The 15,573-nt window shown below is 35.4% G+C and overlaps 1 protein-coding gene across 2 annotated transcripts in view; it reads right to left on the reverse strand.

Moving 5' to 3' along the window:
- The window catches only part of arfgap3 (ADP-ribosylation factor GTPase activating protein 3), a 63,966-nt gene that overhangs the window by 21,245 nt on the left and 27,148 nt on the right, over nt 1-15,573 (reverse strand). Inside the window, exons 4-10 of one of the 2 annotated variants that reach the window (XM_028816916.2) lie at nt 15,035-15,166; nt 13,511-13,597; nt 13,318-13,417; nt 8,117-8,176; nt 7,849-7,890; nt 5,503-5,549; nt 301-446 (exon numbers count right to left, since the gene is read on the reverse strand). In XM_028816916.2, coding sequence (XP_028672749.1) covers nt 301-446; nt 5,503-5,549; nt 7,849-7,890; nt 8,117-8,176; nt 13,318-13,417; nt 13,511-13,597; nt 15,035-15,166 — 614 coding nt within the window. The remainder of the gene's footprint in view (nt 1-300; nt 447-5,502; nt 5,550-7,848; nt 7,891-8,116; nt 8,177-13,317; nt 13,418-13,510; nt 13,598-15,034; nt 15,167-15,573) is intronic. The other variant, XM_028816923.2, reaches the window with a different exon arrangement.

Raw genomic sequence — 15,573 nt, forward strand, 5'->3', positions numbered from 1 at the left:
AATAAACAGATGTAACTTATTTAATAAAACTTATTTCCAATAAAAATTTAAAATTATAAAATTTCAAGTAAATGTTCTGTAAAGTAACTAAATAAACCCTTTTCACTTTATATTAACAATAGACGTTATAGTGAGCTCATTAACCCAATGTACTGACTATACACTATACTTAATTCTGTATATGTGAAATAGGCCATATATTTTAAATCAAACATCAGACAAAGCAATCAATATATTAACTTTTTTGTAGACCTACAGAAACCAAAAGAAAGAAACAATATTCAGTCAGTGCTAGCTTACAAAGTCTCTTCCTTTTCTGCTTTCTGTTTAGTATGTTGTTCTTCATTTTCTCTCAATTTATCCACTGCCTGAGCCCTCTTCTCAATTTCGCTGAAGCTCTGGCAGCTTACTTTCTGGGCTCCAAGACCACCTTTCTTGGCTCCAAGCTATATATAAAAACACAACACCAGTTGCCAATGAAAACATGAACTTGCTCATTACTTAGAAAATTACATTAAAAATAAATGTATATATGTTTAAGTTAGAGGGTTTTAAGGGTGTTCATTGTAAATTCTAATTCTAACATGAAATTCTAATGTGAAAATAATTCTAAGAGTGATAACTCTTTATGGAAATATCTTTATACATATGGAATCTGACATACTCAAGATCTATGATTTCTGTATCACATATTATGCAAGATGTATATCATTAATATCAGCATGCTCTGCAAAAGAATAAAATAAAAGTTATCTTTTACTTCAGTGTTTTGTACTAAATCACAAAACAAGTTTTATTTTTTAAAAATAATACCCAAGAATACTACCGTGTTTCCCCAAAAAGAAGACAGGGTCTTATATTAATTTTTGCTCCAAAAGATGCACAAGGGCTTTTTTTCCAGGGGATATCGTATATTTATTCATGTACAACAATATACATTTATCCAAATACAGTCATGTCATCTTCTGCTGGAATATTGTCGTAATTCTCCACATTCAAACCCTGAATTCCAGCCTGAATTTCTTGCTACTCCAGCCGTTTTTAGGATCCTCCAGAATCGATGTGCCTGCTTCAATGTTTGATGAATGGTTCGATGTGGTGAAGCAAAATGCTGACATACAAATGTATTCATGTTGCTTTTATATTCAAGCGTCGCATATTCCCCAAAGTAATGACATGACAAATTTTAAAAGTCTCACATACAATCTTCTGTTTGGGGATTCGGTGAAGCTACAATGAAGTTAGTGTACGTGTATGCTTGTGTTCACCTTGCAATGATCTGAAGCCCCGTTTGTTTCTGTTTTGCGCTGATGCTGCTGGAATGAGCGCATCTCCGAATTGATGGATGTAATCATTAAACATCCTTTTCAAAGATATTGTGGAAAGGTGTCCTCAGAATTTCATGGATGTTTCGGGCACACGTGTCGCATCTCGTGAAGTATAAACCTGGCTTTAGGCGCCTTACTTTTCAGATGACAATTTTGACTAAGGTTTATTTTTGGGGTAGGGCTTATATTACAGAGCAGCCTGAAAATCATGCTAGGGCTTATTTTCAGAGTAGGTCTTATTTTCGGGGAAACACGGTAATACACTTGTAACATTCACAAAGCTTCTCTATGCCATTCAAATAGTACAGGAACACAGTGTGCGGTTAGAGGAAGTAAATGCAGAGTCACTCTGATCCCAGATGGGGTTCTAGGGCATAAAGTGACAACAGGATGGGATAAAATGCTACTGCACAAACTGAAGTCAAATGATTGCAAAGTCAGGAGGAGAGTGGGTCAGACACTCAGTTGGCAGGAACTAGAGAGATCAAGGTGAAAGAGAGAGAGAAAGAATTAATAGCTGTGTGAAGCTTTGTTTCCTTCCTTCAGTTTATAACGACATGGATATTTAAACACACACAAATCCATGCGTCCAAATTTTTTTCCTTGCTCTCAGTACAGCAAGCAGACATTTAACATTAAAATTAGTACAGTGATGAAAGTAATCTAATCAACAATCCTTCACTGCTGAATTACTGTTACTGCCAGGCAACATCCAGGAAAATAGCACATGATCAAATATAACAGCTTAGTTATCAGCGTTTGTCTAAAAGCAACCAGCTGTCTTGGTGTGGAATATGTCATGTTATTCACAATGACCTGAGAGAAATTATTTACCAGTTTTTAAGCCAAAATAACAAAACTGGTCAGTCGCTAGCTACAGCAGGGGTGATTCATGGCAAGATCATGGCACATTCAAAGCCACTACAGTAAATTAAAATCAGTCATTCTCCTAAGACAGAAATTTCTAGCAACACTACCACCAGTTAAGAATAACTGTGAGCTAAGTATTGCTGAATATTTCCTATCTGATTCAATCAGATTGTCTACAAAGAAATATCCATCTCGGACAATTTAATAATGTTCTCCTCTGTCCCAAAATCCACAGTGAGCCCTTCACTTTATGACATTCAGGACCAGGCTGGGTAGGCTCATGTAAGGTACATATAAACCAGGTTTCTCTAGAATTGAAAACCAAACCTATATCATCATAGCCATTTCCTCAAAAAGTGTTGAGCTTCAAAAACATTGCAACTAAACAAGTAAGATGTGAAACAATGCAGTCTTGAACTAGGCAATGTTGTATTGTTTTTGAATTAAACCAAAATGCAGTCGTGGTTTTGTGTGCAATTTTATTAGGTAAGACTGGTCTTAAAGTTTCATGGTATCCAGAAAGACAGCAAAAAAATACAAGTCTGATTTATCAGACTGATACCACAAAGAAGGCAATAGATACAGATATTAGTCCATAACAAAATTATTGTTTTGTTAATGAAAACTGTAACTAACTAAAATTTTAAGCAGATACATAACTAAAATTAGAGTAGTGAGAAAAAGTGCACATTCGAAAATTAGCTGAAATAAAATTGAGTGGAACAATTAAAAAAAAAAAATAAACACCTGCCAGTAAGCCTTTTAGTAACCAGTGTCCATTCTAAGGTGCAAACAACATTTTCCAACAGCGCTCAAAGAACCAAGTCAGTTAATTTCCCAGCCAAAAATTTACAACACAGGGGCAGCACAATGGCCCTTACCCCAGGAATTATTAAAACTTGACTTGAAAAGCCCAAAGGTAAATCCTTTGAAAATTCACATTATAAAGTGACCCAATTAGATTAGTGTTTCTGATGAATGAGCAGAAGACATTCATTCACAGTTTTCCATTTATTCTCTTTGAAGTAATTTGGTTTGTTAAATATAGCAAAGCAAAACATGAATGGATAGAAAACATTATTTGTTAAAAAAAAAAAAATTAAAGATGTTGCTGGATGGTAGTCATTTTTACAAGTGTAGACTGTCTCACTATAGGAAATTCAATTTTTAAATCAAGTTTGAATTAATTTTAATAATCTATTGGTATATATTGCTCTGTGAAAAAAGATATAGTTAAACTGCTTACATAATTTTATTTTCTTCAATGTCTGGTTACACACCACATTCACTATATCTGTTCAGCTTGATTAATGAATGAATGAATGAATGAACAAATGCACAAACTGATCTGCTCGAGTAGTTTAAAAAATGACACTTCAATAAAAAACATTTTGAAATGCATTCTATAATGATTACAAATTTCATATTAAATATTAATAGATAATAATATTGTATAATATTAAGCCATGCTCACAGGATAATGCAACTAAAATGTTCTGCATACACTATCCCAGCTTTTACTACATTGCTGTTGACCATCCCTACTCTTTCACTAAATCGCTATGCATTTTCTTGGCTATAAAGCTTAATAAGCATGACGGTTATCCACTGCCTAGATAGAACATGAACAATCAGCAAAGAACTGATCATAAATAAGAAATTCCTGTCCAGAATAACATAAGCAAGCACATGATCGATGATGTGGCAGACTTGTCCATAACATTGGCAATCACAAACTTTATATGTTGTGCCCAGTGCTCATTAGTGCCATCTCTCTTTTGGATACCTAGAGCAAAAAGGTGCCCATTTTAGCCTTTTATGGGAATAAACGCAAGTCAGTACAATCCCTTTGCTACACAGGCACACTGTGCACTTCTTAATTGTCATCACATAGTAATATTTTAAGCTAAAATGAAAACTAAAGTGACTTTCTCAAAACAAAAACTAATTGAGGAAAAGTCAACAAAAATAAAAAGCAAACAGAAATGGTCAAAACTGAACTAAAAATAAAACAGGTAAAAATAGTATAGAAATAAAAAGTAAAAAAAAAATGGAACTGGAAAATAAAAGCTCTGTGATCTTTCATACTATTGGTTGATCTGTTGTTGCATTAAGTTTAATTGCTTTATTGATGATTAATTTATGTTTGTAAATCTATCTATTACATCTTTTCAATTGTGACATTCAGCTTTTGTTACCTGCCCTATTACACTTGCTGAACAAACAGGCCCTAGCCTAATGTTACTCAATTATGTTTATCCCTTTTGCAAATTGCTTTGGATAAAGGCAGCTGCCAGGCAAATAAATTTAAATGTAAATGAAATATCCTTTGTGCAGATGAAGACTGCACCTAAAAAAAAGGCATAGCCATTACCAGTTACGACTATTCATGTTCTGAGTACAAGAAGATGGCAAAGCTGTGGGTACCTGGGCATCACAAGCCACAATACAATCCAGGTTATAGAGTATCCAGAATGTGCACTTTACAGTTTCACAGTATGTAAACTGTAAAAAGTGTAAATGGTTTTAGCTTTAAGTTTTGTGTCTTGAGATAACGTGCCAGGTTACCTGGTGGTCTGGCGGCATGCAGGTGGCGAAGAGAAGCCCGTGTGATGCCCTATCCTACAGGTGGATGAAATGAGTACAGCAAGATGGCCATAGGCTTTCAGGTATAAGACGGAGTCCATAATTATCAATAATTATGCCCAGTACATGTGAAGAGGGGACAAGTAAGGTGAGATGCTACTTGCCCTACTGCTTGTGTGCATATTTTCATGGTGCTCTCCATAGCCCTAATAGTGGTAAACTTTGCATTGTTTTGCTGGGGTTCAGCAATTTTCCCATCTCAGTAATTGTTATAATACATTCCCTGCAGAACCAGAGGTGTTCAAATCAAGTTTTGCCCTGGTTACTTGCCATCTGCAACAGTTACTAATGACATATGGATTGGTGTTACGCTTAGATTTTAAGCAAATTATTACAAATAGTGTTTTTTCTTTAATTTACTGTACATGATTTTGTGTTGTCCAGCCATTGGAGTATGGGGTTTATCTTCAGGTTTCCAAATTTTCTTGTGGTGCTAAGAAACTGCACAATGACCCTTTCCAAGCTGCACACATTTGTTGCTAAGCACATTTTCTGCCACATAATTGTTACTGTATCCTTTGTCAGAATGCATGTTGGTGCTCTTTTTCCCCTATGCACCTTTATCATGCCACCATGGCAAATAGCAATATTTTCTGCCACTCAGGTGTACAAAATTTAGTATTATCAGAAAAAAGATTAAAAGAGTGTGCATACTTACAGCCTTTTTGGCATTAGGTGGTTTCTTCTTAATCAGAGATGATGATTCTATTGAAAGGAAACACTTATTCATTATCTGACCATTGAAACACATCTACATTATAGATAACCAAGATCAGAATGCAGAGAAGTGATTCACAAAAAACAGCTGCAAGGTTAAAGCCACACAACTCAAACGTTTATCCTTGTTCTCTAAACTAATTATTTTTTTTAATAAAATTTTGTCAAAAGGGTGGTTTCTGCTTGCATCAAACAGTAGAAGAAATAGTTGATAAACATGATAATTAGTGCTGCCAACTGAACTACCAGAGAGTGAAACATACATGTCGACCTTGTTATGCTTAGAGAGCTTTAGTGAATCTTGTTTATTGATACTTCTCATGAAAATGAGTTAACTGAAACCAGCAGAGTGAACAGTAAAGGGCAGTCCACACACAAACAACTAATATAAAGAACTGGAAATGTTCCATAAAGAGGACTGGTCCAGGATCCCTCAACAAGTGTTCTCAAACCTAGTTAGACATTACAGAAAGAGGCTCCATGCAGTTATTTTTTTGCCAAGAGAGGCTTCACTAAATGCTGTGCCTATAAAAAGTGGCAGGACTTTGAAAAGGCTGTTCAGAGTAGCTTTGTGGAGAGAGAGAAACCACAGTGTTCAGATGATAGACAGAGACCCGTCTACACAGACTTAAGGCTGTCAAGACTACCGAAGTGCATCTAATAAAAACACATGCAGCCGATTTTTTAAGAGATATGTTTTCAGTTTGACAGTAAAGAGTCTTTATGTGTTGGTCAGAGTCAAGAACAAAAAAATTAAATCCACTATGATTTAGTGTTGTGCAGCAAAAATGTGAAAGCTTCTAAGGGGTGAATAGTTTTTATATCACTGTCTAAATAATGAGTGTACCAGTATTTATGAAACCTATACTTTCAATAAATAAAACTGTACTACTAAAGAAAGGATTTTGCTTGAAAATAAGGCTTACACATGTTTAATCCCCAAATATTTTTTTTTAATAAATTCGCAAACCTTTCTGAAAACGTTTTCATTTTGTCCTTATGTGTTTGAGTGTAGATTGATAAGCAAAATTTACTTATTTATCCATTTAAAATGAAATCGACAACACAATAATGTGTGCAGAAAATGAAGGGATCAGAATACTTTATGAATCCTCTATACCTAATAAGGTAAAGGTGAAACATTAAAATGAAAGCACTAACAAAAGTCTCCCCCAAACATTATATTACAAAATGTGACTTAACATAAGTTGTAGATTCAGAGTTGTGCACATAGGAAGAGGTGCAAATTTGAATAAATTTTTCATCAACATACTGTAAAGCCCATGTCACATTATGCAACATCTACAGCGATTTTCAGTCATAGCCTTCATTTCTATAATCTTGCCAAGTCTGAGGCAGTCAACAGCATGTTCCCATGAAGCAGGTCGTCTAATGTGACATACCCAGTGACTCACTACAACCAGCCTGCAACTTGCTCCAATAAAATTAAACCGGTTTAATTTTGTCTTTAGTCTTATTGGCAGGCGAGCTGACAAGCAAAGAGTGCTTACCTGGAAGTGCAATGCATAGAATGTAGAGACGAGAAATATGAAATATGCATGCTCTGAACCTCGCAAACAGAAGAAATGCTTGTCTCATGTTTAACATTGTAAAACAGAATGGAAAAAAGAAAAAAGGGGTAAAGATGTGGGCTGAAATTGTCAGTAATCGATAATCTTTCATAAAGTGCCGGCTCTGTCAGGCAGCACATTATTGGCTGTTACAAAAAGGGACGAGCATGACCGTACTGGATGTTACGCACTTAAGTGGTAAATGTGACATGGACAGAAATTTTCAATGTGTAAACTGACATGGTTCAGCGTTTGTGTTCACCCCATAACTAGAAATCGTAAAATGTGACATCAGATTTAAATGACCACACCTTTGTGTATTTTTAATTGTCAATGTTCTTAAAACACTGGGCAAATAACCTGCTTAAGGTTAGCAAGCGAGTAAAAATAAAATTTATTTTTGAAAAAAATGGCTAAATTATAAGCTTGAGTCGACTTGCATGTTGCAATCTATGGTAGATCATTTTATCATAATGCAAAACATTCATTTCAACCAAAAGAAAGCCAGCTTTCATTAATTAACATTACAGTATAAATATCATGCATTCCAGAAGTTTTGTGCACATTAAGTTTTACCCTTTTGTGGTAATATCAAGGCAGAACAGTTGGGTAAAAGCTCCCAGACTCAAAGTTTATCCATTTTATGTGTCTGAGACTGGCGTGAAACAAAGAACAAACAACCAACAAATTGCAGCTTACAAAGTTCTATCAGTCACCTTTGCTATGTGTGACTCCTGCAGATAAGGTCACAGAATCAGCTAAAATGGGGAAAAATAAACAGTTTGAGTCAGACAGTTAGATAAAAGTCTGCTGCTTGCTGGAAACACAAATGAGAATGTTGCACTTTATAGATATTCCCATTAAAATACATTAAGAAGGAATCAATGTAAACCACCTGCTGTGAAATAACTAAAAAAAACACTTCAATAACTTTTAGAAATATTGCATCTTTTATATGTGTATTTATAATTTTTTTTACATTACCAAGTGCAGCTTTCGGAGACACACTGAGCAGGTCAACACTTGGTCCCTCACTTTGATCACCTAAACAAAAGAAAACACCACATTAGCCCACATAAAGACAACATTACAAATGAATCACTGAAGTCTCCATACAGTAAATTAGCTTTAATCTCTTCCACTTTGGTTTGTTTTTCTGCAAAGTATATTACATATATTATAACATTAAAAAAAATCTCCACAAAAATATGACACAGAAAAAAGCTTCTCAGGCTCTGAAACATTATTTCTTTTAGTACTTACTTTAATATTCATATATTTGGCCTGTTTGAGGTTCCATGTTAATTGTCAATAGCAAACTTTACTATAAACTTGCTGTATTTGTCAACATGTCATATTCGTAAACACAATGGCCTAGAGAACAGGCCATGAAATATATGCTTAGGACACTGAGCATGGACCTCAGAGGGTGGGAGAAAAAAAAAAAAAATCACAAGCTACAAGTTCAATTTGGCCACATTCAATGGCCTACCATTAACATCAAATATTGCGGAGTTTAGAGATTCATCATTGGTATCGACAGATTCCACAGCAGAGGACTGCAATAATGCTGCTATTTAAATGAAGCATTAGAAACTGACACATTTCAGCAGCCCAGTCATTGATAAAATCGACAGAGTAGAGGTTGTGAACAGTTGTAAAAGGCATTGAACGTGGATTTGGAATTTTTGGGGACATTTCTGTGCTACTTAGTATATCGACGAATTTTTGGGGACATTTCTGTGCTACTTAGTATATCAACAAAATCAATGTTAATTATTTTTTAAAAACTTGTATTTGTAGTGTTTCAGTTTTGATAAAACAACAATCACAACAACAATAATAACAAACCTTCCAAAAGTTGCAGCATAATAAAAGTAAATGATCAACATGGCTATATGACTGCAACTGTTTGCTTTCTCTGCATTGCTAAATACTGATTCAATTCAGAGTATAAGCACCTCACATATCGTCTGACATTGAAACTTGTATTAAAATGTGACAAATATTACTCAGTTGTTCACCACCAGATGACACTACTGATTTGCTCCTGACACAATAAGAAGTTGTCGATAGTTTATTTTCCATTGGAAAAACTCTGATATGTGCATTAAGTGAATTTTGATATTGCATTTTTGCATGCACTGGTGTGGACAAAGTAAACAGGGGTCAATATGTAAATGTTTAAAGATGATTATTATGCTTAGATTTAATTTAATTTCATTATTACATTGGGCCAGTTGGTTAATTTTAGGAGTCTACATTAAATTATGTATACTGCATAATTAATTAAGATTATTGTTTTGCTGTTATTGTCACAGTAAAGATACCCTGTTAAGGTTCTATCCCAATAGGTTGATTTTTCCCATAATTTTCAATCACAGACTTCAATTACATAATCTTAGTGAGTCGGGCGCAGATGCATCATGCTCCCATGACCACCAGTCATGCAGTTTACATACTCAGCAACTCTGACCAGTCTGTGACTCACCTCCACAAAGTCAAACTGGTTTGCTTTTTCCTAAAATCGAATAGATGGGCTTGTGCGTGTGTGAGTTATTAACCAAAAAGCACTGGCCTGAAAGTACAATGCACAGAATTCTGCAATGAGCAACAACAGAAGAGAAACTAGTCTGTCCCATGTCTTGTGTTTGTTGTACAGTATTAAGACAGAATGGGGAAAAAGGGAAAAAAAGGGTGAATTAGTGTAAGCCACCCTAATTTGGGGTATTCATAAGAAATGTAATGATTTGCTTCACTAAATATTTGAAATACTACATGTGTGCTTTAATTTAATGTTTCAAGTTTAAATATTCTCAATTTTAATAGAAATTTGACATTTTTTACCCTGTGATTTACTTTAGTTTGTTCAAAATTCAATCGTTCATATCTAAACCAGTTCCACACAAACAACTTAACATTACAACTAAAATGCATAAAATCAAAAGAGTTTATTTCTACCAACAAAAATATTCAATGAAACAAAAACACAATCAGCCACTATTTACAACCCTCCTATTCTTACGGCCATGTCTCTTTGGTCTTTACACTTTTACTTTTATTTTAAACAACTTGCACTTGCAGAGTCAAGACAGTCGGCAGGAGCTTAACGTGTTGCTATCTGCAGGCTGTGTTCAGCTCCAGCATAGCAGACAAACTCACCATCCTGCACACAATTGAGCTCATGGCTCCATCACCATCCAAACTGAAAAGTGCTCCAGATCCCCTTGACACCCAATTTTGATCCCCAATCCCAGGCCCTTAGCAATGCTGCTTAGCATCAAAAGCAGTCTCAGGGGCTGAGGGAGCTCTTCTGTGCCCGCACCAACTGCCTCAACTAAGGTGTTTGCTTGACTGTCAGTATTGCCCAGCTCAATCTACGAGGACCATTTCTAAAGAAACACATACCAAAATATTACAGTCATGATCAAGATAAAATGACACACCACACACCTATATGTTTCCCATTTTTTCAAAATCTTGTGAAAAACAGTAGATTTGAATACTCATACTATTAGGGGGTGAAACCCTGATGTTGGTTGATGTGGCATGCACAACTTCTGATCATTTCACCTGAAGATGTCTATTGGTTTACTCTATATCATAAGGGTGTAAATCCCTGCAAAAAAATGTGGTACAAAAAAATGGCTTGAAAAGTTTTTTTTCCACTCTAGAAAGCAACAAATAGGTGGGTGTGGGCTCAAAAAGCTTGACATCTGTCATGGTCAAACATCAATATGCATCGAACAGTTAATAATGATATGTGAGTGAGTCGTCGGACAAAAAACACTGAAATGGTTTCAAAGCGTTAATAAGTAATTCATATGAACATAGAAGAGGAGTGAAATTGTGAAGCATTTATACAGGCACTGCTGAATTCAGACAGCGTGTTAATTGGCTGTCATAATATGGCGAGCTTGCAAAACTTTGAAAATTTTTAATTGGGCTGAAAAGATGTCACAGAGTGGTGCAATTTTTCACTCCCTGCAATTAGCAGTCATGTAATCTGACATCCTCAATGCATTAAGCTCAAGTAAGAGTAAGTTTAACATCCCTTCTGACTGACAGTCGAATACTGTGCTGCCAGGCATTTTAGGTACAGAGCAGCCTCTAAAAATTTAAACCACACTGCAGCTGAATTCAAATTTTATTCATTCATGTCACACAAATGTCATCTTTACAATAAATAAATACCCTGTAAGCACCAGAATTTACATCGGGGATGGAAATTTATTTTAGTCTTGGTTAATCTTACTGGTGAGGCTGTTCATATTACTTTTAACTGAAGGTTGTAAGATTTCTGACATTTTTGCATTACCTTAGCCTCATCAGAATTTACATGTATCTTTGGAAAGAGTGGCTGGATGACCTGATGGCCATAGGTGGACAGATTATGACCTGCCTGTTTTAATGCTAATGACCATGTGTTATTTTTTTTCTATTGTCTGTATAGAATGAGATTTTTGGTTTTCTCTTCTTAATTGCAATCTGCTCTCAAATTAATATATTGTTTATATATTGTGGCATGCCACTGGGGGTGGTACCCAGCCGGGACACCCGAGAGCCTCCAGACCACGAGGGGACGACCGCCCTGGTTGCGTTGGGGACCACCGGTGCAGGGCTTGGAAGCCCAACCCTGTAGGGGCTCATGGTCACCACCAGGGGGCGCCCCGGTGCCTGGAGAGCCCTGGACCTCAGCACTTCCGCCACACCTGGAAGTGCTTTGGGGGGGAGAAGAACAGGGACACCTGGAGGGGTCCACACAGGGGAGTGTCGGGAAGCACCTGGAGCCCATCCGGGCGTGCATAAAAGGGGCTGCCTCCCTGCAGACAGAGACTGGAGTTGGGCAGAGGTGGACAAGAGTCTTGTTGGAGAGGAGTGGAGGCAGCCTGAAGAAGGCAGGCACTGGAGAGAGAGAGGCCTGGACTTTGGGGGGGATTGGTGCTGGAGGCAATGGGTTTGTGCAAATCTAAATACTGTATATATTATATAATAAACGTGTGTTGGGTGCAACCACGATGTCCATCTGTCTGTGTCTGGGCTGCTTCTCACAATATATATATTTTAGAAAACTAAAAAGTCAATAGAGTACATGTAAATTTCTGAATTAGTATTACATGGTATTCTTGTGCTTGTGTGTTCTTCAATGTGATTTAGTTTAATTAACTATTTTTGAATAAACAGAATTGAGTTGAAGGAAAAATTTAAGTAGCAGCTGGCTAGGTTTTTAGACTATTCATATATCATAAAGATACTAACAGGAGTTAAATGCAATCCTTATATATTTAAATTCTACATTTTACCCTCAGTCTGATAAGTGTGTATAGTACGTATATCCTGGCACAGTGATTTTATTTTATATTATTATTATTATATACTGTATTACATTTTTTGCTCAAACTTCATATAGGTAAACAATTTACATGGTGGAATGGTGTTCATCTAGTATTGTTTCCACCTTATATCCTATGTTGGGACATATTCTGGACCCCTCCAATTAGCTCATTAAGTAAATGAACCAAGAGATAATATAAATCTTACTTTTAAATAATTTTTTAAATATAAATAATATAAAACTTTCCAATGATTTCCTCAGATTTATTATGAGATGTTAACAAAATCAATTATTCGGGCAGCTTTGAGCAAGATATTTTACAGCAAATATGGAAAATACTAAGACTCAATTTAAAATAAAGTCAATTTGCTTTATCAGAATCAGAATTCATTTTGTTGACCAGGCACACTAAAGTGTACTAGGAATTTGTCTTGATAGCATTGGTGCAACATACAACGACAACACAGAATACAAAAGATAAATATAAACAGATAAAAAGTAAAATATAAAATGATAAAATATTGCTTATTGCTATCCAAAATAAACTATCATTTTAAAGTTTGTAATCAAACTGAAGTAATGCATTATCCTTAAACTATCCAAAAATAAGGTCATTTCTTAAGACAGAATTATAATTTTGGAATTGTAAATTGCAGGATTTTAGGATGTTACATTTAAATAACATTGTGTCTAGAGAGCAGTTTCAATGAATAATATGCATTTAACAATGGATCAAAACATTCCATTTATACCCAAGGAATAAAGTACTTAATTCTGTAATTCTGTCTTACCTAATAATGTGTCATCAATAAGAAATTCATTTTAAGAAAATAGTAAATACTACACTTACCTTCATCATGTTTCTGAATAATGTCATTTGATGGGTCTTGAATTGTTTCTGCCTTAAGATCTTGCTCACTTACCAATGACAACCAATCACCTGAAGGAACCTACAATTAAAACAAAAATTTCAAGTGTAAAAAAAATGCAAAAAACAAGGTTAAGAAGTACACAGAAATACAGTACTGTACATTTATACACACCTGTGTGTGCACAGCAAAGAAATCTTCTTGCTTTTCAAGTGGCGAAGTTGGAGAACTTGGGTTCTGTCCTAAGCCGTCCAACCACAACTGCAAGCAAGAAACACAGCATACATAAAATATTACTAGCATTACGAATAAATAATAAAATGTGAATGATTACTAACATTGGGTTCCAGTTCATACTCAAATTGATAGTTATAGTCCACACTTTCAAAACAGTTTCCTTTACCATTTTATTTTTATTTAACTCTCTTCTTACATACAGTTTGCTCCCTTAATTGTACCCAAGTACTGATTAGCTACAAGCAGTGCAGACCAAGGTGTAGACATGCGAAAGGGGATGAATTACAGCAAACTCTACAGAAAAAGATAAATTAAGAAAATGGCAAAAGAAAACTAAGCTTTTAAAGTTATGGTAAAGAACAGGAATGTTAATGATTTTTTTTAAAAATATCTATAGGCAAGATAACAAAACAAGGAGTTCAAATAAAATTAAGAATGACACACTGACTGACTGTGGACTGGTTGGAATAAAAACTTGCACCCATGGGGTTCTCCTAGTACTGAACCTGAAAACAACTGTTTTAGATTTAGCCATTATTTAAGGAACTGGTGGCAGTGTTTATCCATAGAGACTGGAGGAATGGGAAAGAGGGTGGGATGGGGAGGTGACAAAGGTTATGAAACAAGTCTTTCAGAAAATGGTAATATATTTGGATATTTACAAAAAGTAAGTGATCCGTGTATTTCATTTAATACAATTAAATGAGCCCATTAATGAAGTTTCAAGTCCAAAAATGACAAGAGTGCACTGGAGAGGGCAGCCAACAGGCAGAATTATGAGCCAGAAATTTGGGGGGTAATAAAGAAAGGTCTGAAGTGAGGAAGAGAATGATTCAGAAAGAAGGTGAGCTGGAGAAACTTGCAATATAGTGGGTAAACAGATCAACCACATCACAGGGTATTCAGGGATCTTTCCCTGGTTTAATTTGAGTGCTTAAGCTTTGTTGTTTTAGCCTCTTATTTCCTGTAATTTGCCCTGTTGTAATTATTTCTTTTTTTATTAATAAAACTTCTTCTGCTATTCTGATTTTTTTTGGTCATGATCTTGGTTCAGAGATTATTGTCAAGTAACTTTCTAAAGTGCACAATTGAAAAGAAAAACTGATTAATTCAGATTAGTAAAGCTGGATTAGTAAAGTAAAGTAAATGGAATTATACCACATTTTCAACCAGTTGAAGTCTGATATTGATTTTACCAGAAAGACAATTAAGGAGTAAACTAAAATAATTCTGTAACAAAAGGCACAGAGTAACAGTTCTGCATTATAGTATTGTAAGAGAAGAATAGGATTATGAAATACATGAATACAGGAAGCAGTGCAACATGGAATATTCAAAAACGGGTAATAAATAAAAAAAAAAAAAAGCATTACAGCACTTGCCAAATAAATACAGTATATTTGTAAATATAAAATAACAGCAAAGGAGAAAAGATCATTTCTTGTTCAATAAGGAACTTACATCTGTTCCATGCTTTCTTGTAGCTTGTGTAGCCAATGATTTAAGTTTCTCCCTGTACAGCTGGGCAGCCCGGCTATTATACTTGGCATTGGCATCATTAGTGGTGCACCCATGTTGACGAAAGAAAGACATCTAGAGTAATTTAAAACACATCATGAAAAAAAGGAAATACAAAATGAAATGTTTCTGGTAGATTCAAAACTATAATATACAGTAGACCCCCGCGAAATTTGCGGTTCAGGGTTCGTGGACTTTTCCTTAGAACCTAACTATTAATTATTAGCAGAAAGCGCAAATATCCTCTGCAATTTTTTATGGCTTTTTTCGTGGAAATACTGTGCTGTAGAGAGAACAGGAAGCAACCACTGAGGGAAACGCGGAATGGGATGGTGAAAGTAGCCAATCCGAGAGCATTATTCATTTCTCCTTGCTGCTGATTGACTGCTACCCTGTGACATGTCTCCAGCTGAGTGTCCTCGTGTTTTCCATTTTGTTATTGTATTCATTTTGTTATTCTTCAAGGCACAAGATGTCACCGA

This window comes from Erpetoichthys calabaricus, chromosome 1 (assembly GCF_900747795.2).
Source record: "Erpetoichthys calabaricus chromosome 1, fErpCal1.3, whole genome shotgun sequence".
Classification (NCBI taxonomy): domain Eukaryota; kingdom Metazoa; phylum Chordata; class Cladistia; order Polypteriformes; family Polypteridae; genus Erpetoichthys; species Erpetoichthys calabaricus.